This window comes from Giraffa tippelskirchi, chromosome 2, assembly GCF_054371585.1.
Source record: "Giraffa tippelskirchi isolate mGirTip1 chromosome 2, T2T-mGirTip1v1.2.pri, whole genome shotgun sequence".
Taxonomy (NCBI): domain Eukaryota; kingdom Metazoa; phylum Chordata; class Mammalia; order Artiodactyla; family Giraffidae; genus Giraffa; species Giraffa tippelskirchi.
The window spans coordinates 95,055,528-95,082,598 of record NC_137276.1 but is presented as its reverse complement, the minus strand read 5'-3'; the positions used below and the strand labels follow the sequence as shown (position 1 = coordinate 95,082,598).

At 44.2% G+C, this 27,071-nt stretch overlaps 1 protein-coding gene across 1 annotated transcript in view; it reads left to right on the top strand.

The window, feature by feature from the left end:
• Nucleotides 1-656: 656 nt before the first annotated feature.
• The window catches only part of LOC145539560 (uncharacterized), a 139,730-nt gene continuing 113,315 nt past the window's right edge, over nt 657-27,071 (top strand). Inside the window, exons 1-4 of the mRNA XM_081573633.1 lie at nt 657-688; nt 875-1,007; nt 1,627-1,705; nt 3,145-3,210. Coding sequence (XP_081429759.1) covers nt 657-688; nt 875-1,007; nt 1,627-1,705; nt 3,145-3,210 — 310 coding nt within the window. The remainder of the gene's footprint in view (nt 689-874; nt 1,008-1,626; nt 1,706-3,144; nt 3,211-27,071) is intronic.

The following is a 27,071-nucleotide window of genomic DNA, read 5'->3' as shown; positions in this document are numbered from 1 at the left end:
AGTACAGTGGCTTAGCACACAGGCTCCAAGGCCGACTGGTTTTCATCCCACCCTGCCCCTGGCTACCACTGTGACATTAGAATATTTAACTCTCTGTGCCCCAGTTTCCTCATGTGGCAATACTATAGAGCCCCACCTCTCTATTAAGGATTGGAAGTGTTGATTGAGATAATTCGGCTGCAATATAACATGGTAGGAGCCCCATAAATGTGGGCCCCCACTCACTTGACCACTATGTGTGGAAAACACCCCAGCTCCCATTGTCCTCCTTGTGGATACAGCCTCTGACAGCCGTGTGATACAGTGACCCCTAGTAGGGGCTAACAGCAACCCCATGGGTATGGGCATCATGACCCCCTGATTTCCAAATGAGGTCCTTGGAATCTATTATGAGCCAAACAGCACGCTAGATTGTGGGCAGATAAACATATAAGACATGGCTTCCCTAGTGGCTTAGTGGTAAAGAATATGCCTGCCAATACAGGAGATGCAGGTTCGATCCCTGGGTGGGAAAGATCCCCTGGAGAAGGAAATGGCAACCTGCTCCAATATTCTTGCTTGGGAGATCCTGTGGACAGAGGAGCCAGGCAGGCTACAGTCCATGGGGTCACAAAAGAGTCAGACTACATAGTTTCATGACTAAAACAGCAGCAACAATGGATGAGACACAGCCTTTGCCCTCAGCAGGGTACCTGGGGAGTCTGGACCACAACATGAACATGGAAGGCGTTAGATAAGGCATGTCAGCGTGGGCCAGATTTTCCCTGAGCACCCTGGTCCAACATGGTCCAGGAGCACCCTGGTCAGAGATAGGTCCAGACAGGCCCCTTCCCCCTGCCCATGACTCCTCCTTCAGATGGGCCTCCTTTCCTAGCGCGGATAAGGAGCTCCAGGCCCTTGTGGGGCAGCTCCTGGATGCACAGGAAGAGAAATCTCTTCTGCTTCTGGTCATGACTGGGCTTGGATATGATGCTCGGGATGATGGCTGGCAGCCTGGGGCTGAGGTGGTACTGAGAATGGATGCACAGAGAGGGGAAAGCCCCTGGTCCTTGATGCGGTGCTCTCCCACTTCCCCACATTTGCTCAGGCCTTTCCTGCCACCTGGAATGCCATCTCCCTGTCTCAGTTTGTTTAAAACCTAGCTGTGGATCAAGACTCAGTTCCAGCACATCCTCTTCCATGTTGCCTTCGCAGATTTCCCCGCAGAGGGGACCTCTAAGCAACCAAATACTCCACTGTGACATTCTCAGAATGTCTGTGTCCAGATCTGACACCTTCCTGCATATACTGAAGCCTCCTGGAGGGCATGGCTGTCTAGCCCATCATCCACCCTTCTCATGGGACTATGTTGTATCTGGCAACCTCACAGAGAGGGGAGGGTCAGAGTGGCTGTCTCATAGGAAGAAGGGTTTGAACTTTCACTGATTCTCTCTGCCAAGCCAGCAGATCGTGTTTTAGAGGTGCTGGCCACCATGTTACTATGTCAATGGCTGCAGCCCACATACCTGAGAAAATGTTGGACTAGGAATGTCGTCTCCACTCCCAAGCCACTCTCCTGCCCCAGACTCTGCCCGAGGGGCCTGGGCAGGGGCCCTGAGGTGTGTCCCAGCCTCTCTGCCTTCCTAGCCGTGGCTGATGGGAGCTGACAGGCGGCCTAAATACACGCAGCAGCCTGACGCCCCACTAATCTCCGCATCATCCGTGGGTGAGTGTTTCCAACAGAGGTGGAGGAGACGATAAAAGGACCAGTGTTCCCGCACGCAGCGCTTCTAGTGAAGCGTGTTTGCATGGTGATTCACATCAGCACATTTTTAATATCCATAAACCCGTGCCGGCAAGGGTGGGAACAGCCTTGTGCCAAAGCTCCTGACTCTGCAAATGTTCTGGACTTAGGAGAGAGCAGCCAGTGAGCAGGCAGGCAGGCTGCCTTTCTGGCTGGATTCCTGTAGCATGCCGTGTGCCAAATGCGATGTCCACGCCACACACCCCTGGGGAGTTTCCTCTGGCCCAGCTCCTCAGAGTTGCCAGACCTAGACAAAGGCTTATCCAAATAGCCACTCTTTGAGTTTTCTCCCAAGCAAAGGTGTTCCTCACTCAGAGTTAGACTAATAGCTTCCCACTGACCGTCAAAGGAGCTTGCTACCCACGGTTGCTGGGGATCCAAGGTGCCGGCCCACAGAACCTTGCAGGCATAGTGAGGGGGCAGGAATGATCCAGGAGGTAGTACTTAGTCTGTCAGTCTTCCCATAATGTTCCAAGAAAGGTTCAAGGAGCAGAAGTTGTTACCAAGAATAGGAAAACCTGGTCCCTAGTCTCAAGAAGCACAAGCAGAACAAAACAAACAGGATAGTTACAAGACAGTGTGTACTATGAGAAAGGAAAGCATGGTCCCTGAATTCAGGGAGTGGCTTGCTGCCCCCACTGAAGTCATCAGGGAAGCTTTGTGGGGAGACAGACATTTGAAGGATGGGCCACTTTCCAATGTCTGGGTAAAGGAGTGGGGCTCAGTTGCTGAGGATGGTCAGCTACTAGTTGGGACCATTGGTTCAGTGTAGCTATGGGGTTGGGATTTGGGAGAAGGGATGGTGATAAGAGAGAATAATTCCCAGCCCCAGGCTTCACAGTTGAAAATATAGTGGAGCTTGTCTGGTTTGGTTCAGTTTGTATACCAACCTCTTTTCTGTAACACCCAGGTAGAATCGACATGGCCCAGGCATTGTATTGAACTGTGTCTGGAGGGAGAGGCTTTTTAGGTCAAGACTTAATGAAGATAACAAAGGGTATAGTTGGAAGTTACTGGACATAGAGCGAGTGCTATAGGGTAATTCCCAGTGGCTCAGAGTGAGTTGAGATCAGCACTCATACTTTCCTCACTATGAAACTAGTGGTGGCCTTGAACTGGCAAGGTCTACAAAAGAGCTCTGATTTGTCTGGGCAGGAGGCCTTGTCCCCCCTCTTTGGTCTCTCCTGTGACACTTGATACCCAGATTGCAGCATCTGAAGGTGTTAAAGTGTTTATTAGTTTATAATTCTTGAGCCCTGAAACAGGATTGTTTGAAGTTCTGTCAAGTATGACATGATCCCAGGTCCCTGGGTCTGGACTGGGAGGGGCACCCTGTGAGGTCAGCTTTCCTTGACCTCTAGATCACTCGGTAGTATACTACCCCATCCCACTGCCCATCTCCTATGTCCTGCTCTGGGTGAAGGGAGGTGAGGAAGTAGGTGGATGGGGCTTGCAGAGTCCATTCTGAATGCTAAGGTCCCAGGGACCTTCTGGGAGAAAAGGGAGAGGTGGAGGGGGGGGGTTCTTTCCTGATTCTTCTTCAGGCCCAGTTCAGTTATAAGGATAGAAAAATTAGCTAATGCAACAAACTAGAAAGACCCAATATGTGGTTCCTTGATTTACAAGAAAGGTGCCACTGCAGTTTGGTAGTGGAAAGGATCATGTTTGCCAAAACTGATACTAAAGTAATTGGATCTCTGTATAGAAAGCAAAAATTAAAACAAAAGCAAAAGAAAAAAACACATCACACCATATAAAATTAAGAAGGAAGACAGACCTAAATGTGGGAAGTTAATCAATAAAGCAAGCAAAGTGAACAAAACAAAATGAAAAGGCAATCTACTGAATGGGAGAAGTATTTGCAAACAATATATCCAATAAGGCATGGATATGCAAAATATTTAAGAACTCATACAATTCAATAGCAAAACACCAAACACCCCAATTAAAAAATGAGCAGAGGACCTAAAGAGACATTTTTCCAAAGAAGATATATAGATAGCCAACAGACACATGAAAAGAAGTTCAAAGTCACTAATCATCAGAGAAGTGCAAGTCAAAACCACAATGAGATATCACAATATCACTTGTCAGATAGCTGTTATAAAAAAGACAAGAAATAGCAAATGTTGGAAAGGATGTGGAGAAAAGGGAACCTTCATGCACTGTTGATGAGAACGTAAATTGATGGAACCACCATGGAAAACAGTATGGAGGTTTCTCAAAAAATTAAAAATAGAATTACCATACAATCTAGCATTTCTACTTCTGGTACTTTATCCAAGGAAAACAAAACCACTAATTCAAAAAAATATATATAGAGCTATGTCCATTGCAGCATTATTTACAAAGATTTTTGAAAACAACCTATGTGTCTCTCACTAGATGAGTGAATAAAGAAATTATGGTATTATAAGATGGAATATTACTCAACCATAAAAATGAATGAAATCTTGCCATTTGGGACAATGTAGGTGGACCTAGTAGAGAAGGCAATGGCAACCCACTCCAGTACTCTTGCCTGGACAATCCCATGGACGGAGGAGCCTGGTAGGCTACAGTCCATGGGGTCGCAAAGAGTCGGACACGACTGAGCGACTTCACTTCACTTCAGGTGGACCTAGAGGGCATGTACTCAGTAAAATAAGTCAGACAGAGAAAGACAGATACCATACAATTTCGCTTATATGTGGAATAAAAGAAAAACCACAAATGAACAAACAAGAGAACAGAAACAGACTCATAGATACAGAGAACAAATGGGTTGTTGCCAGAGGGGAGAGAAGGAGGCAGACAGGTAAAATAGGTGAAGGGGATTAAGAGATACAAACTTCCAGTTGGAAAATAAATAAGGAAGTCACAGGGATATAATATACAACATAGGGAATATAGTCAATAATATTGTAATAATTTTTCATGGTGAGAGATGGTAACTAGATTTGTGGAGATCATTTCATAATATATAAAAATATTGAATCACTGTGCTGTACACCTGAAACTAATATAATACTGCATGCCAATTATAAGTCAATAAAAATAAAATGAAAGCTTCTAGAAGAAAATAGAGATTTGCATGACCCTGGAATAGGACAAGCTTCTTAAATAGGACATAGAAAACTACAAAAAAACATATTTGTCCAAAACCCCCAACATTTAAGCCTTGGATTATTTTTTTTTCTTGACTAACTTCTCTGGTGAGGACTTCCAGTACTATGCTGAATAGAAGTGATGAGAGTGGGTAATTGATTCACTTTGCTATGCATGTGAAACTAACACAACCTTGTAAATCAACTACTCCAGTAAAAATTTTTTAGAAAGAATGAGAAATGTTTAAAAAATACATGAAAACTTTGTGAACCTAGAATGTTTTAATATTGAAGTGAAAATAAATATTTGATCTTTAAGCTCTAAAAAAAAAAGAAGTGGTGAGAGTGGGTATCCTTGCTATATATGAAAGACATACAAATAGGCAACAGGTATATGAAAAGATGCTCAACATCACTAATCAGGGAAATGTAAATCAAACCCACAATGAGATGTCACTTCACACCTTCAGGATGGCTATTATATATATTAAATATATATAATTGGATGGCTATTATATATATTAAAAAAAAGACAAAAGGTATTGGTGAGTTCAGTTCAGTCGCTCAGTTGTGTCTGACTCTTTGGGACCCCATGGACTGCAGCACGCCAGGCTTCCCTGTCCATCAACAACTCCCAGAGCTTGCTCAAACTCACGTCCATTGAATTGGTGATGCCATCCAACCATCTCATCCTCTGTCATCCCCTTCTCCTCCTGTCTTCAATCTTTCCCAGCATCAGGGTCTTTTCCAGTGAGTCAGTTCTTCCCATCAGATGGCCAAAGTATTGGAGCTTCAGCTTCAGCATCAGTCCTTCCAATGAATATTCAGGACTGATTTCCTTTAGGATTGACTGGTTTATCTCCTTGCAGTCCAAGGGACTCTCAAGAGTCTTCTTCAATATCACAGTTAAGAAGTGTCAATTCTTCGGTGCATAGCTTTCTTTATGGTCCAACCTCTCATATCCATACATGACTACTGGAAAAACCATAGCTTTGACTAGATGGACCTTTGTTGGCAAAGTAATGTCTCTGCTTTCTAATATGCTGTCTAGGTTGGTCATAGCTTTTCTTCCAAGGAGCAAGTGTCTTTTGATTTCATGGCTGCAGTCACCATCTGCAGTGATTTCAGAGCCCCCCAAAATAAAGTCTGTCACTGTTTCCATTGTTTCCCCATCTAATTGTCATGAGGTTATGGGACCAGATGCCATGATTTTTGTATTTTGAATGTTGAGTTTTAAGCCAGCTTTTTCACTTTCACAAAGAGGCTCTTCAATTCTTCTTCACTTTCTGCCATAAAGATGGTGTCATTTGCATATCTGAGGTTATTGATATTTCTCCCAGCAATCTTGATTGCAGCTTGTGCTTCATCCAGCCTGGCATTTTACATGATATGCTCTGCATATAAGTTGAATAAGCAGGGTGACAATATACAGCCTTGATGTACTCCTTTTCCAATTTGGAACCAGGCCATTGTTGCATGTCTGGTTCTAACTGTTGCTTCTTGACCTGCATACAGATTTCTCGGCAGGTAAGGTGGTCTGGTATTCCATCTCTTTAAGAATTTTCCACACTTTGTTGTGATCCACACAGTCAAAGTATTTGGTGTAGTCAGTAAAGCAGAAGTAGATTTTTTCTGGAACTCTTGCCTTTTCTATGATCGGACGGATGTTTGAAATTTGAGTACTGGTGAGGATGTGGAGAAATTGGAACACTTGCATACTGTTACTGGAAGTGCAAAACAGTGCAGCCACTATGGGATATAGTATGGAGGTTCCTTAATATTTTAAAAATAGAACAAGTAATCCCACTTCTGGTATTTATCCAAAAGAGTTAAAATCAGGATCATGACAAGATATTAGCACTTTTGTGTTTGCCACAGCACTATTCACAATAGCCAAGATGTGAAAACAGTCTAAATGTCCATTTACAGGTAAATCAATAAAGAAAATATGGTATACACATGCAATGTAATATTATTCAGCCTCAAAAAAGGAAATCCTGCAATGTGCAACAACATAGGTGAACCTTGAGGACATTATGCAAAGTGAAATAAGCCAGTCACAGAATGACAAATGCTGCATGATTCCACTTAAATCAAAGAGTGGAATGGAGATTGGCAGGGCTTGAGGAAGGAGAAATGAGTTACCAATCAACAGTCATAAATTTTTCTGTTAAGCAAGATAAACAAGTTCTAAAGGTCTGCTATACAACATTGTACCTATAGTTAACAATGCAGTATTGTATTGTGCACTTAAAATTTTAAGAGGGTGGTTTTGTTCTTACCACAATAAAATAGCACACCACTTTTTTTTTTTAAGGGAACACCAAGGGAAAACAGCATAGGTCACCCTGCTTCCCCTTATCTGATGTCTCTGGGAGTTGGGAGTGTGGAGACCCTCGCCTGATGACATCTGACTGGGAGTGTCCAGTTGGGTGGGAGAAAGGGTGGTGGCTGCCTCACTGCCACCTCTAGCATCTTCCCACCTACAAAGGGAAAAATAAGAACCAGAGGCCCCAGGCACTCCCGGGAGGTCTGGTCCTGACAGCTTCCTCCCGGAACAATGAGCTGACACTGGATAGTCTGCAATCACCTGCCAGTTACTCTTCCTGTCACAGCTCAATCAGCTTGTCAGGGCCTGGGAAATGAGGTGGGGTCTCTGGATGTGTAGGTTCCGGTCGGACAATTTCAGTGCCCCTAAATGCATTCCAGCTCCCCAGGTTCTGAGCCAATTGCTTTGCCTGCCTGTTTTTAGAGGGATTTTTTTTTTTTTATTTTAAAGTAGCCAACTGAATGAGTTGGTTTCAATTTCCTTTGCCTAAAGATGTCATGTGTTGTGTTCATGCTGGTGGTCTCCAGTGCTGGAGTGGGTTGCAGTCAAATGCTCGTTTGGAGAGAACGAGTGACTACTGGAAAATGTCCACCTTTCACTGTAGTTTAATCTTTTCTTTCCAAGGCTGATTTCAGCTTTTATATCATTCTTCCAAAGTTTCAGTCTGCTCCATGCTGGCTGCTGGAGACAGCAGTGAAGGGACACAGTCTTTACCTTCCAAGAGCTCATGTTGTTGGTGTAATTTAGTTGATAAGTCATGTCTGACTCTTTTTGTGACCCATAGACTGTAGCCCACCAGGCTCCTCTGTCCATGGGATTTCCTTGGCAAAAATACTGGAGTTGATTGCCATTTTCTTCTCCAGGGGATCTTCCCGACCCAGGCATGGAAACTGCATCTTCTGCGTTGGCAGATTCTTTGCCACTGAGCCACCAGGGAAGCCCTAAGAGCTCATAGCTGACTGGAAATGAGCATGCAGTAGTAGGAGTGTGGGGTAGTGGGATGGAGGGAAGGTGCCTACCTCTCTGGTTAGTGGGATCAGAGCTCAGGCTGGGGCACAGGACTATTAGGTTGTAGACCTACATCTGCTATGTTTTATACATCACTGTGCAAACTGACATTCACCTCTTAACTTCTGAGGGCCTGTTTTCACCTATGTAAAGTGAGAGGGAACCCCTCTGTTCTGGCAACCCTCTGGAACCATTATGAGGGACAGAAATCAGCTGTGAAGTTGCCTGGAAGAAGGGGATACAAATATGGCTTAGGTGCTGATGCTTATGTTTGTTCTGTTTGCTACTGCCAGTGAACAAAGAGCTATGACTGCACTTGGAGAAAACATACCTTGAAGTTCTTCATTTCTCTGAGTATACCCAGAGTCCTCCCAGAACCCCAAGACCACTGTCAATACTGTGGTCTTGTTGCACTTCACAATGAAGGCATGGCTGGGTGGTGCTGGCTGGTGATCCAGATGTCCAGATAGAGCCCTCCTGGGAGCAAGTCTACATGAGTTCAGGCTTGATGGTGCCCGCCTCATAGATGGGAGCTGGAAGCAAGGATGAGAAGGAGCTTTGCTGATGTACAGAATGAGTCCTGTCCTGTGGCTCTCGTAGTTCATAGGAGAATCTGCCTCTGTTTCCCTGTTCCTCTCCCTGCACTTGGATGAGTATTGGAATGTTCCTGCCTGGATGTAGCAATATTAGAGGAAGGTGGAGCTGGAGGGTCACAGAGTAAGCAATGCTCCTGAGCGTGGTACAGGGTGACAGGATGAGGACAGAGGCATCCTGATGAGGGGTAACTCTCAGGTCACAGGGGTCAGGAGACCTGTGGAGGACTGGCCATCCCTTCCCACGACACTATTCTCCAGCCACTGCAACTGATGTACTTGCTGTCCTTGCACTTTTCTCTCCACTTTGCTCTCTCTACTCCTCACCTCTCCTTTTTCCTTTTCCTTCCTTTTCTTCTTCTTTCCCCTGTCTTTCTGCCTTTGTCTTCTCTCAATCCCAACTCGCTCAGGTCTCCCACTGTCTCCAGAGGCACTCAGCCCAGAGGCAACAGTGCAAATTTCTGTTCCCATCTTCATTCATTACTAGCATATACTTTTTACATCCTTGATGCTAATTATAATAGTTGCTTTAAAATCCTTGTCTGTATGTGTCATCCCAACATACACATCTCCATTATTTGTGTTTTCTCTTGAGAATTGATCACACTTTCCTGTTTTTCATATGTTAAGTAATATATTTTTAATTGTATCCTACACCCTGTGAGTATAATATTGTGGAGGCACTGGATTTTGTTATATTCTTATGGAGAATGTTGATTTTTTTTTTTTAAGCTGGTCATTAATTGGGTTGGATTCAAACTGCAAACTCTTTTTCTGGGGCAGCAACACAAATCTCACTGAGTTCTTTTATCCTCAACTAGGCAGTTTTGATCCTGCTCCATGAGTGCATGGGTCAGCAGTGGCCCATGGTTTGACAGAATTTATGTATAGAATTCAGGGCTCCTTGTCTTCAGATCTCTCCTTAGAAAGGAGATTCCCCTTTCACTTTGCAGCAGCTAAAGTCTTCCTGAACTTTATCTTCTGGTTCTTTAAGTGAGAAAACTATGCATTTTTCTTAAGAAATTTGGTCACACCACATGGTGTTCATGGCTCATCACAGCTCAGACATGGCTCAGTGTCTGTTCAAGTTGACACTGAACTGTCTTCAAGCTAAAAGCCATAAAGATGGGGAATGACTTGTACGCCATCTTTTCTTCCACATGCCAACTCTCTCTGGAACCTGCTTGCTTTTGGTCACTCTCCAGTATCCTTAGATAGTTGTATTAATATTTTTTATTTTTTCCAAAATTAATGGTTGTTGGATTATCACTGGGTCCAATAAGAGTTCACTTGGTTGTATCAAAGGTGAAAGTCCACTTTTTCTCTTTCACCTTTTTTAGAGTGTTTGTCTCATGGTTTCAAGATGACTGTGGTGGTTCAAGCCATCATGTTAACATTCCAGGCTGCAAGGACGATGAAAGAGGAAGGGCAACATGTACTTTCCAGCTGCATCAGCCACCCTTTAAAGGATAGTCCCTTAATTTTCCCCCAACAACTTCTACCTGCATCTCATTGTCAGAATTTAATTGCAGAGTTATGAATATGAAATGTTATTATTAAGCTATTCAGTTCAGTTGCTCAGTCATGTCCGACTCTTTGAGGTCCCATGGACTCCAGCATGCCAGGCTTCCCTGTCCATCACCAACTCCTGGAGCTTGCTCAAACTCATGTCCATCAAGTCAGTGATTCCATCCAACTATCTCATCCTCTGTCATCCCCTTCTCCTCCTACCTTGAGTCTTTCCCAGCATCAGGGTCCTTTCCAATGAGTCAGTTCTTCCAATCAGGCCAAATTATTGGAGCTTCAGCTTCATCATCAGTCCTTCCAATGAATATTCAGGACTCATTTCCTTTAGGATTGACTGGTTTGATCTCCTTGCAGTCCAAGAGACTCTCAAGAGTCTTCTCCAACACCACAGTTCAAAAGCATCAATTCTTCGATGCTTAGCTTTATTTATGGTCTAACTCTCACATCCATACATAATTACTGGAAAAATCATAGCTTTGACTAGATGGACCTTTGTTGTCAAGTAATGTCTCTGATTTTGAATATGCTGTCTAGGTTTGTCATAGCTTTTCTTCCAAGGAGCAAGTGTCTTTTAATTCCATGGCTGCAGTCACCATCTGCAGTGATTTTGGAGCCCAAGAAAATAAAGTCCGTCACTGTTCCCATTGTTTCCCCATCTATTTGCCATGAAGTGATGGGACTGGTGATTATTAACTGATTATTAAGCTTGGCACATTCATATTCTCAACAGAATTAGAGTTAAGTTAGTAAAGAAGGAGAGAGAATGACTCAGGAAGGTAACTAGAAGCTATCTCATTTGATAAGGATGTTATGGAGAGTAAAAATGTTAATACATGTTGACTGTTTAGTACCACTCCTGGAACATAGAAAGTGCTGCATAAATGTAGATTTTAGTATTGCTGTAAGTTTCACAGTAGACATAATCCAGGGCATGATGGAAATCCTAAAGACAGACACCTAGTCCAGCTAGGCATGGAGGGGTGACAAAGAAAACCTCCCAGAAGCCAAACCTGAAAGACAGGTAAATGCTAACCAGGGAAGAGACGAAAGGAGTTCCAGGCAGGAGAAAGAGCTCTGAGTAAAAGCTTAGCAATGAGAAACAGTCTGTTATGTGTATGGATATAATAAAGTTCCATAGAATGTATAGAACAGTGAGGGAAAAGTCATGACCAGTAGTCAGTACTGGAACATGGAAAGGAGCTGATTCATCTCCACTGTCCAAAAGAGTGCCCAGCACATAATGCGGGATAATTTTCTATGCGGTTGGGTAGCAACCAAGTTAAAGTGTGCATGAACACCCATGCACAGACTCACACACACGCTCGCACTCACATGCCTGATTTATATAACTCTGCAGGCTTCCCTTGGGAGAGAAGCCTGGTAGGAACTGTGGTCCAAGTACTGCAGACCTTCCAGCCTCTGGGAGCTCAGAGCAGAGGTGCAGAGCCGTGGGCTGGGTGGTCACTGTGGCCCGCTGAGAGATTTGGACCCCTTCATTCCCCATAAGTCTTCCCAAAGATAGGGGCTTTCAAAAACACACTTGACAAGTTTGGTCAAACAGGAAGACAAGGGCTGATAGTGCAGGGAGGAGGCAAGGCTGGGGCTTGCTGCCTGGGCCTCTTCCAGCCTTCTCCTCCCAGCCTCAGCCAGCCTGGGACTCGTCCCCAACTCCAGATCACCTCGGGTGTGGGCTTGGGGGGAGTATAAGCACCTGGGCACCAGATGTGCTTGGGTCTGTGGGTTTCTCCTCTGCTTCTGCCCCTTCACTTGGGGATGAAGCGTCCTTGGAGCGCCAGCCAGGGACTTTCTTCCGTCTTGCTCTTGCTGCTGGAGGCTCCTCCTGGCTCATAATCTGTTTCTTTTGATTCCTCTCTGTGGTACTTCCCCAAACTCAGTTCAGTTCAGTCCACATTTATTGCACAGCTATGAAGTGCTAGGGTCCTGTCCTGGGCCTGGGAGAGTGCTGCTTGGTATATGGTATGGGGTGTGTGTGTGTGTGTGTGTGTGTATAGGGTGAGTATTTGATATTAGATACTTAATATTACACCATGGTAGATCTATCCTGTCTTCCTTTTCACTGTGGAGAAATATTCTATGTTATAGCTAAACTACAGTTTTGGCCATTCTTTGTTCACGGGTATTTAGCTTGTTTCAAGGGCTTTGATATTCACATAATGCCTGAGTATGTCCCCTTCAGACACCTGCAAGTGGGTGAATGGCTTTGGGGCCAGGCAGTGAGAGGATTCCAGGCATGAAATGGCAAGTGACCCTCCGAAGCAACTGGAACAACTTATACGCACGTGAGCTGTGACTGTCACAACCTACTTCCCCATAGTTCCCATGTTCTCATCAACACTTGACCTTACACATTTAAAATGTTATCAGTAGAATTATGTCCTTATTTGCTTGTTCCTTGTACTCAGAGTCCTCTTGAGGAGGCTCTGAACTCCTCAAGGTCAGGACTATTCGTGTCTTGCTTAACTTTTATTTAGATTTTTTTAAAAAAAATTCTGCTTTCTTTTTCAATTGATTTAGGAAGTTTAACTCTCATTTTAGTGGCTACTCTTAAACTTTTAACAGATAGCCAAGCTTGAAGGTAATCACCCTCATCCTGTCTTTCATGCCATATTTATTGTCCACTAATTCAGTTCCAGTTTTTTTTTCTCAATATGGCCATTATTATCATTTAATAGAACTGGTGCCATTTAGCTTTGCCTAGATGTTTACTATTTTCTTGTTCTCAGTCCCTTCTTGTATACAAGATCTTTCTGATTAATTTTTCTTCTTCTTCTGGTTTTTTAGAGAAGGCATATAGTTGTAAATTCAGTTCTTTGTCTGAAAGGCTATTGTCATCTAATTCTCCCCCACCCCAGTTTTATTGAGGTATAATTGAGAATTTAAAATTGTACCTATTAAAAATGTACAGCTTGATGACTTGATATATGTAAACATGTGAGATATTCACCACTATCAAGCTAATTAACATACCCATCACACAGCTCCTGTTTCTGTGTGTGCATGATGATAACATTAAAGATCTGTCCTGTTAGCAAATTTCAAATATACAGTACAACATTGTTAACTATAGACACATTGTTGTACATTAGATTTCCAGAATTTAACTTGCATAACTGAAACTTTGTACCGCTTGACCAACATCTTCCCATTTCTCCCTCCCTCCCAGCCCCTGGTAACCACCATTCTACTCTCTGCAGTGTTGTTGCAGATGGCAAGATTTCCTTTTTTAGGGCTGAATAATATTCCAATGTGTGTGTGGTATCTCATGTCTTCTTTATCCATTCACCTGTTGACAGTATTATCCTCTTATTCTTGAGTAAGAGTTAAGCTGAATTTAGAAATCTAGGTAGATAATTATTTTCCCTCAGCATTCTGAAGATGCTATTCCATTGCTTTCTGGCTTCCATTGTTGTGGTTGTTGGTCTGCCTCTTGTTCATCTATAAGTAAGCTATTTTTTCCCTATGGCATTTTAAAAAGATCTTTTCCATGTCTTCTTCAATTTCAGTATGATGTGAATTGATTTTTACTTTTCTTGCTTGGATTTATTGTGATTCCTGAATCTGATGACTCATGTCCTTTATCAACTTGGAAAAATTCTTAGCCATTATTTCTTCAAAGATTGCTTGCCCCTAAATTGTATCTTCAGGAACTCTAATTAACCATACTTTAGACCTTATTATTTTTTCCTCCATGTCTCTTATATTTTTCATTATTTAAAAATCTCTGGGCTGCACTATAACATTTCTTTTTAAAAAAATTGTATTGGAGTATAGTTGATTTACAATGTTGTGTTAGTTTCAGGTGTACAGCAAAGTGATTCAGTTATATATATACATATATTCATTCTTTTTCAGATTATTTTCTCATATAGGTTATAACATAATATTGAGTAAAGTTCCCTGTGCTATAGGTCCTTGTTGGTTACCTATCTTATATATAATAGTGTATGTACTTTAATCTCAAGCTCCTAATTTATCTCTCCCCCCCTCCACATTTCTCCTTTGGTAGTAATAAGTTTGTTTTGAAAATATGTAGCTCTGTTTCTTTTTTTAAAAATAAATTCATTCTTTTACAAGTGGTTGACCAGTTTTCCCAGCACCACTTGTTAAAGAGGTTGTCTTTTCTCCATTGTATATTCTTGCCTCCTTTGTCGAAGATAAGGTGTCCATATGTGCGTGGGTTTATCTCTGGGCTTTCTATTTTGTTCCATTGATCTATATTTCTATCTTTGTGCCAGTACCATACTGTCTTGATGACTGTGGCTTTGTAGTAGAGTCTGAAGTCAGGCAGGTTGATTCCTCCAGTTCCATTCTTCTTCCTCAAGATTGCTTTGGCTATTCGAGGTTTCTTATATTTCCATACAAATTGTGAGATGATTTGTTCTAGTTCTGTGAAAAATACCATTGGTAGCTTGATAGGGATTGCATTGAATCTGTAGATTGCTTTGGGTAGAATACTCATTTTCACTATATTAATTCTTCCAATCCATGAACACGGTATATTTCTCCATCTGTTTGTGTCCTCTTTGATTTCTTTCATCAGTGTTTTATAGTTTTCTATATATAAGTCTTTTGTTTCTTTAGGTAGATATATTCCTAAGTATTTTATTCTTTTTGATGCAATGGTGAATGGTATTGTTTCCTTAATTTCTCTTTCTGTTTTCTCATGATTGGAGTATAGGAATGCAAGAACACTTCCTAACACCGTACACAAAAATAAACTCAAAATGGATTAAAGATCTAAACGTAAGACCAGAAACAATAAAACTCCTAGAGGAAAACATAGGCAAAACACTCTCCGACATAAATCACAGCAGGATCCTCCATGACCCACCTCCCAGAATATTGGAAATAAAAGCAAAAATAAACAAATGGGACCTAATTAAAATTAAAAGCTTTTGCACAACAAAGGAAACTATAAACAAGGTGAAAAGACAGCCTTCAGAATGGGAGAAAATAATAGCAAATGAAGCAACAGACAAACAATTAATCTCAAAAATATACAAGCAACTTCTGCAGCTGAATTCCCGAAAAATAAATGACCCAATCAAAAAATGGGCCAAAGAACTAAACAGACATTTCTCCAAAGAAGACATACAGATGGCTAACAAACACATGAAAAGATGCTCAACATCACTCATTATTAGAGAAATGCAAATCAAAACCACAATGAGGTATCATTTCACACCAGTCAGAATGGCTGCTATCCAAAAGTCTACAAGCAATAAATGCTGGAGAGGGTGTGGAGAAAAGGGAACCCTCTTACACTGTTGGTGGGAATGCAAACTAGTACAGCCACTATGGAGAACAGTGTGGAGATTCCTTAAAAAACTGGGAATAGAACTGCCATATGACCCAGCAATCCCACTGCTGGGCATATACACCGAGGAAACCAGAATTGAAAGAGACGCGTGTACCCCAATGTTCATCGCAGCACTGTTTACAATAGCCAGGACATGGAAGCAACCTAGATGTCCATCAGCAGATGAATGGATAAGGAAGCTGTGGTACATATACACAATGGAATATTACTCAGCCATTAAAAAAAATACATTTGAACCGGTTCTACTGAGATGGATGAAACTGGAGCCCATTATACAGAGTGAAGTAAGCCAGAAAGAAAAACAACAATACAGTATACTAATGCATATATATGGAATCTGAAAGATGGTAACGATAACCCTATATGCGGGACAGAATGAGAGACACAGATGCATGGAACAATTTTATGGACTCTGAGGGAGAAGGTGAGGGTGGGACGTTCTGGGAGAATGGCATTGAGACATGTGTATTGTCATATGTGAAACAGAGCACCATTCCATGTTCGATGCATGTGACAAGGGCTCGGGGCCGGGGCAGTGGGATGATCCAGAGGGATGGGAGGGGGAGGGAGGTGGGTGGGGGGTTCGGGAAGGGGAACACATGTAAACCCATGGCTGATTCTTGTCATTGTATGGCAAAAACTATTACAATATTGTAAAGTAATTAGCCCCCAAGTAAAATAAATAAATTTATAAAAAAAAAAAAATAAAAAAAATAAATTCATTTTGTATTACTTTTAAAAATTAGATTCCATATATGAGTGATATCATATGATATTTATCTCTATCTGATTTCATTTAATATGGCAATCTCTAGATCCATGCATGTGACTGCAAATGGCATTACTTCATTCTTTTTTTCTTTTATTGCACTGGATCAATTGCCGCTCATAGGCTCTCTCTAGTTGCAGCAAGTGAGGGCTGTTCTTTGATAAGTGTGCAGGCTTTTCATTGCCGTGGCTTCTCATGTTGCAGAGCATGGGCTCTAGGAATGTAGGCTCAGTAATTGTGGCTCGTAGGCTCTAGAGCACAGGCTCAGTAGTTGTGGTGCATTGCCCCGAGGCGTGTAGAATCTTCCCGACCAGGGATTGAAACTGTGTCCCCTGCATTGGCAGGTTATTCTTAACTACTGGGCCACCATGGAAGTCTACTGCATTCTTTTTTATGACAGAGTAATATTTCATTGTGTTAGTTGCTCAGTCATGTCCAATTCTTGTGACCCAATGAACTATAGCCCACCAGGCTCCTCTGTCCATAGGATTTCCAGGCAGGAATACTGGAGTGGGTTGCCATTTCCTTCTCCAGGGGATCTTCCTGACCCAGGGATTGGACCTGGATCTCCTGCATTGCAGGCAGATTCCCACCTGAGCCACCAGGGAAGCCAATATCTTCTTTATCCATTCCTCTGTCGATGGACATTTAGGTTGCTTCCATGTCTTAGCTACTGTGAATAGTCCTGCTGTGAACATTGGGCTGCATGTGTCTTTTCAAGTTAGTGTTTTCTCCAAATATATGCCTAGGAGTGGGATTGCTAGATCATAAGGCAGCTCTATTTTTAGTTTTTAAAGGAAATTCCATACTTTTCTCCATAGTGGTTGTACAAATTTACATTCCCGCCGACGATGTAGGAGGGTTCCCTTTTCTCTACACCTTTTCCAGTGTTTATTGTTTGTAGACTTTTGATGATGGCCATTCTGACCAGTGTGAGGTGATACCTAATTGTAGTTTTGATTTGCATTTCTCTAATAATTAGTGATGTTAAAAAGAGAGAATGATCAAATCAATAAAATTAGGAATCAAAAAGGAGAAGTTACCACTGACACCACAGAAATACAAAGGATCATAACAGACTACTACAAGCAACTATATACGCCAATAAAATGGATGACCTATAAGAAATGGCCAAACTCTTAGAAAGATACAACCTTTTAATACTGAAACAAGAAGAAATAGAAAATATGAACAAACCAATCACAAGTACTGAAATTGAAACAGTGATTTGAAAACTTCCAAGAAACAAAAGTCCAGGACCAGGTGTGTCACAGACAAATTCTGTCGAACATTTAGAGAAGAGTTAACACCTATCCTGAAATTCTTCCCCAAAATTGCAGAGGAAGGAACACTCCCAAGCTTATTCTATGAGGCCACTGTCACCTGTTATCAAAACTAGACAAAGATACTACAAAAGAAAAGAAAATTTCAGGCCTATAGACACAAAAGTACTAGCAAACCAAGTCCAATAATACATTAAAAGGATCATACACCATGATTGAGTGGGATTAATCCCAGGGATGCAAGGATTCTTCAATACCCACAAATCAATCAGAATAACATTTCTTCAGATTTATCTTATAGCTCAGGAATTCTCCATTCAACTGTTTAACCAATTCATTGGGCTTTAAATTTCACGTGTTTGAATTTCCAGTTTAAGAAATTTTATCTATCTGTTCATCCATCTGTTTATCAGATAGACTGGCCATTTTTATTAGTCTCTGCTTGAGTTTTCAATTCCTTGTTTTACTTTGTTAACATTTTAGACTTATTTATTTCACATTGTTGTACCTAATCATTCCAATGTCTCAAGTCCTTCTGAGTATAATTCTACTCCAGGTTCTTTCTGATGATTCCCACTTAACTGTCTCTTGTGTGTCTTAGCACTTTTCTGACTGACTGCAAGCTCTGTTGACCACTGTAAACCTGGGAGGAACCTGTGGGGCCTGGACTGATGGTGCTCCTCCTGAGGAATTTGCTTTGCTCTGCCAGATGCCAGAGAGCACTGCTAGTATGGGACTACTTTAATTTCTTGACTTGGGGTTTCCTGGACCAAGCAGATAGTATAAATTTGACCCAGACCTGCGGAGTTCAGGGATATGGTTATGAATTGTCAGCAGCCTTTATTCTTTTATTTTTCCTTTTTTCCACGTGGATCCAAGCCTAAGATCAAATCTTGGACCTAAGCTGTCTTGTCTCCTTTTGATGGTGGGAAGATTTTTTTTTTTCTAGTTTAACCTTTCACTGAGAGTATATAGCCCTTCAAAGACCTCAAATTCTGTGTGTGGGAAAGGAGCAGCGTAGGGGATCCAATCACACATGTGCCCAAGGCCTTGTCCCCTCTGTTGCCAGTAAACCCTGAGGTTCCAGTGTGCTGGCATCAGCAAATGCTGGGGAGCTGGCCTGGTGTGGCACTGGCTTTCCAGGCTAGAAGCCTCTCTTCACCTTTGACCTTTGGAGAGTCTTTGTTTTTTGTCAAGTTCAGCTCTGCTTTTAAAAAGATTGTTTGATATATCTCATCCATCACTTATTTTTTAAAACCAGAAGTTTGTTTATCTTTAGAATATCAAATCCATAATACCTCCAGGAGCAGGAATCCTTATCAGGATTTTGAAGTAAGAGTAGGAGTTTAGTACCAACCATGCCATTGTCTAGCACTCAACCATTGCATCTGTAATTGTTTTATATTATGGACATGTTGCTCAGCGTTCCAGCAGGAATACAGGGTCCTAAGGCTGAGGTCCATGTATCAGAAAGCCAGAGGAGGCACAGCGAGGGCAGGAACTTGCCAACCAGCCAAGCTGTAGTGAATGGCTTTCGGTATTTCCGCCACTGGCTCTATTACCATCACTGATCTGAGGGGCCACGTACTCACCATGGCCCTTCCTCCTAAGGCTGAGGTCCATGTCTCAGAAAGCCACGTACTCACCATCCCTTGAAACAGGGATGGTAACAGAGCCAATGGTGGAAATGCCGGCAGAGAAACCTGGGAAGGGGTCAGCCTGGGCTGAGCCAGGCACACAATCTGGTTTGTGTGTGTGCTCATGCTCAGTTGTGTCAGTCTCTTTGCTACTCTATGGACTGTAGCCCACCAGGCTTCTCTGTCCGTGGGATTTTCCAGGCAAGAATACTGGAGCAGGTTGCCATTTCCTACTCCAGGGGATCTTCCTGATCCAGGGATTGAACCCCGCGACTCTTGTGTCTCCTGCATTGGCAAGCGGATTCTTTACCACTGCGCCACCTGAGAAGCCCTTCGGGAGCCTGGTTTAGCCCTTTGCAAATTCCTCAGACTTGGTGCCTGGTTCTAGGTCAGGTATAGGTTCCTGCTACAAATCGTTTGCCTGGCTTAGCCTGGGCTGACCCCATCCTAGGCTTCTCTGCCTGCATTTCCACCATTGGCTCTATTATCATCCCTGTTTCAGGGGATGGTGAGTATGTGGCCCCTCATCACAGGGACGTTTCCTTATAGCTTGGCTGGCTGACAAGTTTCTGCCCTTGCTCTGCCTCCTCTGGCTTTCTGAGACATGGACCTTAGCCTTAGGACCCTGTGTTCCTGCTGGAACACCAGCCTTCCTCCCTTCCCACACCTGGGAACCAGGCTAGAACCTGCTGTAGCACATGAGATGTGTGCTTAGAGACTTTTATCTGGGACTGGCCCTTCTTAGAACCCTTGTAGAAAACAGACCTCAGCTCTGTGCTCTGTAATAACCTAGAGGGGTGGGATGGAGGGATGGTGGGAGGGAGGCTGAAGGGGAAAGGGATATATGTATATATACAGCTGATTCACTTTGTTGTGCAGCAGAAATCCACACAACATCGAAAGCAATTATATCCCAATAATAAAATTTTAAGAAAGAGAATTAATAGAATTGACTTGGAAACTCTACAACAAGAATAAACACTAAGAATAAAAAAGAGAGACCTGCTCATTGTCTATTAACTATTAAAATTTTAGTATAGACAAGCATATCTGACATTTTAATGATGGTAACAGCCAGAGTGTATCAAGTTCCCACAGTGCAATAAATGATTTTTATTGAGACCCCATACTGAGAACAGAAATGGGGAAAGATCTTTCCATAGATCAAGATATGGCCTAGAGATGGGTTCCAAGGTATAATGGAGTTCATGAGAGTGCTGAGAAGAGAAAGAGAAGTCATCACTGGCAGGGGAGGGGAACAGGTAGGACATTCATCGTTCATTCCATCAACAAACACTCCTTGAGCACCTACTGAGTGCCAGGTTTATTGCTGGATGTTGGGCATGAAAACCGACCACAGGGAGCTTAAAAGAGCCTGGCTTGAGGCAGATCCCTTCACATCCCTCCAAAACATCTACCCTAGTCCCTCATTGAATAGATGAAGTAACCGAGGCCCAGAGAAGGGAGGGAACTGCCTCCAGGTTGCACAGCAAGTGCTTGCATCACAGGGATAGTGAGAAAGGTCATGAGAAAAGAGAATCTAAAATGAGGAGGCACTGAATCTCTCCACTTCCCTGGAAATCACCTGCCTACCAGGTGACCTGGGCTGCAGTATGGAGGCCTGGGGCCAGCCGCAGACTACTTTCCTGATGGTCCTGTGATGAGCTCCTCTGTGACTCCCAGAGGGTGCTGGGGCTGAGGTGGGGTGGGTGGCCCTCTGCTTCCCTTCAGTCCCCAGGCAGGGAGGACTGCTGGCTGAGAAGTTCCATTTGCAGTGTTGGGGAGAGGGGGGTCTTCTTTCTCCCAACCCATCAGAAACCTATGAGACAGAACTGACTTTATCAGACCCCAGCTGTGGCTGCCTTGGGCTCACTGGGAGGTGCTGGGGCTGGGAGCAAGGCTCAGGACAGGCTGACATAGCTGAGAGGAGATAATTTCAATCTGCAGCCTCCAGATTGAGAGAGAAATGTAAACAAAGGCTGCTGGGCCAAGAGCCATGAGGATGGGTGGAGGCGGGGAAGAGGTAGCGGGCACCCTGCTCACTTCTTGCAGAGCTCACTTTGAGGGGAGCTTCCATTGATTGTCTATGACCCGGTCCTTTACAGGGATATGAAGGAGCAGCTGCTCTGGCTCTTGAGGTCCCTCTGGGCCAATCTTGACTAAGTGGGGAGGGTCTTGGCCAGACAACCCTTGCTGTGTTTCACAACTAGCTGTAGGACATCCTTGAGCAAGGTGCCTAATTTCTCTATACCTCTGTCTCCTCATCTGAAAAATGGAAATCATATTAGAACCAACCTTATAGGGGTGCTTGATCTTTATTTGTTCTACAAATATTCATTGAGAACCATTTAAGTTCTAGGCACTGTTCTAAGCATTGAGGATACAGCTCTGGATGAAATACAGACCGCCTTTATTTAGAGCTGAGAGTGAAGCTTCAGTGAGATAATGTGGCTCAAATGCTTGACAGTGGTCCAGGCACAGAGAAAATGCCCTGACAGTAGTTATTGGTTGTGGTGCTTGTTATGGTTAATTAATTAATTTGACCTAGTGCAGCCTGGGCCCATCTCCCCTCCTCCTTACCCCTTCACATGGCTAACTCATGCTCAGCCTTCAGTATGAAGGTGTTACCTCCTAAAAGAAGCCTTCCCTGATTGCCCACGGGTGGATCATCTCTCTTCCCACTCCATCCACTGACCACTCACTGCCTTCCCATGCTTCATTATGGCATTCATCCAGACCATTGTCACCATCAGTTCCTTGCTCTGCATCTCAGCCTGGTTATGTGCTTCTCAAGGCAAGACTGGGCCTTGTCCCATCTCTGGTTCCTCAGCACCCCACATACTGTAGATGCTCATTAGATGTTTGTTGAATGAATGAATGAATGATTGTGAATTTTTACCAGACTTCTGATGCTCAGGAGACTTTGGCTGCTCCTCAGAGTCTAAGAAGGGACGTTCTCAGCCTGTGACTGAGAATCAGTGATGGGGAAAATCACAGGTGAGCCGTGTAGATTTCTGTATATGTGTGTGTGTGCTGACAATCACTGACACTTATTATTTACCATAGCTGGACACTGTTAGGAGCTCTTTAGGTGGATATATGCTTCAGCCCACAGCTATGGGATTAAAAAAATACTATTTTTCCCAGACTTCCTTGGTGGTCCAGTGGTTAAGAATCCTCTTGCCAATGTAGGGAACATGGGTTTGATTCCTGGTCCAGGAAGATCCTGCATGTCACAGGGCACCACAACTACTGAACTGTGCTCTTGAGCCTGCGAGCCACAACTACTGAAGCCCACGCCCTCTAGAGTTCATGCTCTGCAGTAAGCAAAGCCTATGCACCACAATTAAGACCTGCAACCAAAAGAAAATTAGAAAACTGAAAATGAAAGTAAATATTAAAAATATTATTTTTTCCAGTTTTCAGATGAGGAAATAGAGGCTCAGAGTGGTTAAATATCTTGCCTGAGATCACTCAGCTTGTAAGTGGGTGGATTCAGGATTTGAACCCAGATAGAGCACCTCCAGGGCCAATGCTCTTGGCCCTTTTACCCTACAGTCTCCCAGGCCTGTGTGTGGTGTGTGGGTAGGTGAGCATGACCAAGGGTGGCTTGTGGCAGGTCTGTCCTGGGCAGCCCATCATCCTGAGTGAGCTGTGGCTCTGAGCAGGCCTTGTGCTGAGGGTGGCAGAAAGGAAGGAGCTGAAGTTTCAGGTCCAGGCGACAGAACAAGGGAGGCTGGCAGCATGTGCTGTTGTGAAAACATGAATAATAACCCACGTGGCCTGAGAAGCTGTCCACCTGCCTCTAGGGATACCTAGTGAGGTGGATGGGCTGGGAGCCCTCAGTCTGCAGGAGTGGGAACTGCCACAGGTCTGAGAGGTCACAGCTTGGTACCACATATTTATTTACCTGCCAATTTTCACATTTTTCAGCTAATGTATTTTTTAAAGTGAAGTGTTAGTCGCTCAGTTGTTTCCAACTCTTTGCGACCCCATGGACTGTGGCCTAACAGCCTCCTTTGTTGGATTATCCAGACAAGAATACTGGAGTGGATTGCCTTTCCCTTCTCCAAGGGATCTTCCCAACCTGGGATTCAAAGCCTGGTCTCCTGCATTGCAGGTGGATTCTGTATTGTCCGAGCCACCAGGGAAGCCTCAATAACATGCTGATAGGCACAGTTCAGTTCAGTTCAATCACTCAGTTGTGTCTGATTCTTTGCGACCTGGTGGACTGCAGCACGCCAGGCTTCCCAGTCCATCACCAACTCCTGGAGCCTACTCAAACACATGTCCATCGAGTCGGTGATGCCATCCAACCATCTCATCCTCTGTCGTCCCCTTCTCCTACTGCCTTCAATCTTTCCCAGCATCAGGGTCTTTTCCAATGAGTCAGCTCTTTGCATCAGGTGGCCAAAGTATTGGAGTTTCAGCTTCAGCATCAGTCCTTCCAATGAACACTCAGGACTGAGAGGCACAATGTCTTTCACCAATTCTTCAAGCTTTGGTTCTCTTTGTGTCTTTTTTCCAAGCTATGGTCAGAAAGATTTTTAGGAAATTAGTGAATGCCTTTTTGTCTTTGGGGTGCCTCTGGATGCATAACTGTGTCACACTCAGAGTGCCTCTGTGTGTGCCTCGCTCCACAATCCCTGCCAGGGGCTCTGACTTTATTTCTCAGGAAGAAAGAAGCATTAGGGATGAAATGCAGAATGAGACCCCGGTTCTGCCCTCATGAGCTGACAGTTTCATGGGAGAGTGAGGCCAGGAACCAAATGATAATCACTCAGGGTGGGGAGCACTGCGCTGGAGGAGCACAGAGGGCACACTGGGAACCACGGCTAATGCAGCCCAGAGAGAGGGAGAGAGTCTCCGAGAGCTTCCTGAAGGGAATGGCAACTGGGCTAGGATTTGAAGGATGCATTTAAGAAAATTAGGGAAACAAAGTGGGGGAATGCTTTAACGGATTGTAGGGCATATTGTCCCTGCCAATGCAGGAAATGCAAGAGATGTGGGTTTGATCCCTGGGTCAGGAAGTTTCCCTGGAGGAGGAAATAGCAACCTGCTCCAGTATTTTGCCTGGGAAGTTCCCTGGACAGAGGAGCCTGGTGGGCTACAGTCTATAGGGTAAATGCCAGTGGGAGAGAGGGTCCAGGGTATTCAGGGTTAGGGTAAGGGTTTGGATGGAGAGGCATGTGTGTTTGTATGTGCATATGTGTTTGTGTGTGGTTTGTGTATGTCAGTATGTGTCTCTATGCATTCGTATATCAGGGAAGGCAGTGACTGCAGAATTATAATGAAAATTTCTACATATATGTTTTCTGTGAAAAACCCTTATGCAGTGTAACACATGAAGAATGATTTACATTTTAGTGTGAACACCTTTATATGTTTCTTTCTCAAAGAAGGTTGGACCCTTGAGTGAGAACAGGTGCTGAAAACAGGGCAGGACACCCCGTCCAGGATCAATCATGTTCCTACTCTATCACATTCCACGAAACTCTCAAAACCCTCCTGGAACCTGCTGATATTTTCAGCCTGTATCCCCTTGGAGAGGTAATAATCTTGTCGTCTGCCTCGCACTGCAGGAAACTGAGAAATCTGATATTTGTCCCACATTCACCCCTGGCTAACCCTGTGGAGGGGAAGGGACCCTCCTCATTCAGAGGCTTGGCTTGGGCAGGCCTGAGGAGCCAGGGCCTGGCCCTGAGGGAGTGGGAGCGGGGTGCCAGGCAGGCTGCTGGCCAGTGCACCTGAGCCCAGCCTCTGTTCACTGCCCCTAGCCCTTGCCGTGATCCCAGCTGTGGTACCCTCCTTTTGACAGATTAAAACCATGGATCACACCATTCAGAGAAGGCTCCAATAACCCAAGCCATGTAGACTCCAAAGAGGGGGGCATGAATTGTGGGATGAAAAGTGTGCTTTGAGGGGATAGAGGGAGGTACAGGGAAGAGCTGTTATGTCAACAGTGTATGTCCTGCCTTCAGGGGGCCTCAGGGTGGACTTGTTCACAGCTGAGCAGATAGAACCCCAGACTGCTCCACCCACTGGCCCCTGGATTGGCTAACTGGCAGACTGCCTGGTAGGCCTGCTCTAGACAACACTGGTGGACCCGCTCGCCAGGCAGGTCTCTGGGTGGGACTTGGCGGTATACTGCCCCTCAGAAGCAGCAGAAATAAAATCTCTCCAAAATGGGACTGCCTCGGTCAGGACCTGCTGGTTTGAGCTCCTGGGATGGCAGGCTCCTCTCTCAGAGCAGAGCTGAGGTTCTGAGGAGGTTGGGACTCAAGGCCAGGCCCCAAGCTACTGAGGGAAGGGACCCAAGGGTGAGGACTATGGACAGCATGTTCCTGGACTGGGAGCCAGAGACCCACACAGCTTTGTCACCTGGGTGGGAGTGGAAGATTTTAGGTGGAAGAGATATGAGACGTTGGTCTGGCTGAACTTTTCCATTGTCCTGAACATAATGAGAGTAGTAATCATGACTACCTTTAAATAATCCCAACTAAGTACTAGATATATATGTGTGTGTGTGCGTGTGTGTGTGTGTGCATGTGTGTGTATACAAAACATCTATGTATTCTGTATTGTGTGTGTTCGTGCTTAGTTGTGTCTGACTCTTTGCGACCCCGTGGACTGTAGCCCACTAGGCTCCCCTGTCCTTGTGATTTTCCAGGTAAGAATACTGGAGCAGGTTGCCCTTTCCTCCTCCAGGGCATCTTCCTGACCCAGGGATTGAACCTGTGTCTCCTGTATTGGTAGGCAGATTCTTTACCATTGAGCCACCTGGAAGCCCCATATATTCTAAATAAAATATATTATACATAAACAAACTTACTTCTTTAAATAGTCTAGTGATGTGGGGTGAAACAAAGAAGGGAAGGGCCACTCTTCATATTCCAGCACTAGAGAGTGGCCAGAGCAGAATTAGACCCAGGTCCACTTGACCTTGGAGCAAGCGTCCTTTGCTGTTCAGCCCACCATCCTCTGTCCATCGGGACCAGCCCACTGCTTGCACAGCCCTGCAGCCCTTCTAAAATTAAGAGGCAGGGGAAGATGGGCTTGCTGGGGACCTGCCTGTCCCTGTCTGTCCCTTGCCCTCCCCGGGCCAGCTCCGTCAGGGAAAGGCCAAGCTCAAGGCCACATGAGGAGTTCCCAAGCTGTCTTTCATCCGGTCCCGCAGTTATTTGTTCAGCATGCAGTGCAAATTTCCCTGTCTCAAAACATGGAATCTGGTACAGCTTTGCCTGGATCAATGTCCAAGCCCTTTCAAGTTCTGGAGAAAGTTACTCCTCTCCAAAGTTCAGACCTGCCAGACTCAATAACTCCACAAAAATGCTTGGATGAAAATTGCTCCAAGCAATCCCAGCGGAAAGCCAGCACCTCACCCCTCGTTTAAAGTTATGATCCTTATCATAATTAATTCAATAAAGAAGTAATGTGCTTCAACCTAGGCAGAGAGAATAATTTTCTGTCCTGACTGGTATAAACTTTCAACTAGGGACATTTAAACTCTGGGTCTGAGCTCTCTCAGCAAGTAATAAATTGCAGACCCAGGCAGAGCTGCAGAACCCCGTTTCAGCTGCGGTAAACAGGCCGCGATTGAAGAGAGGAAGATTTGGATTCAGGTGGGCAGCTCCAATAAATAGCAGAGTGTTGTTTATGAAGCCCACAGTCCTGACTGGCCTCTGCCTTAAGAAAGGCAGTAGCATTTGCTTGTT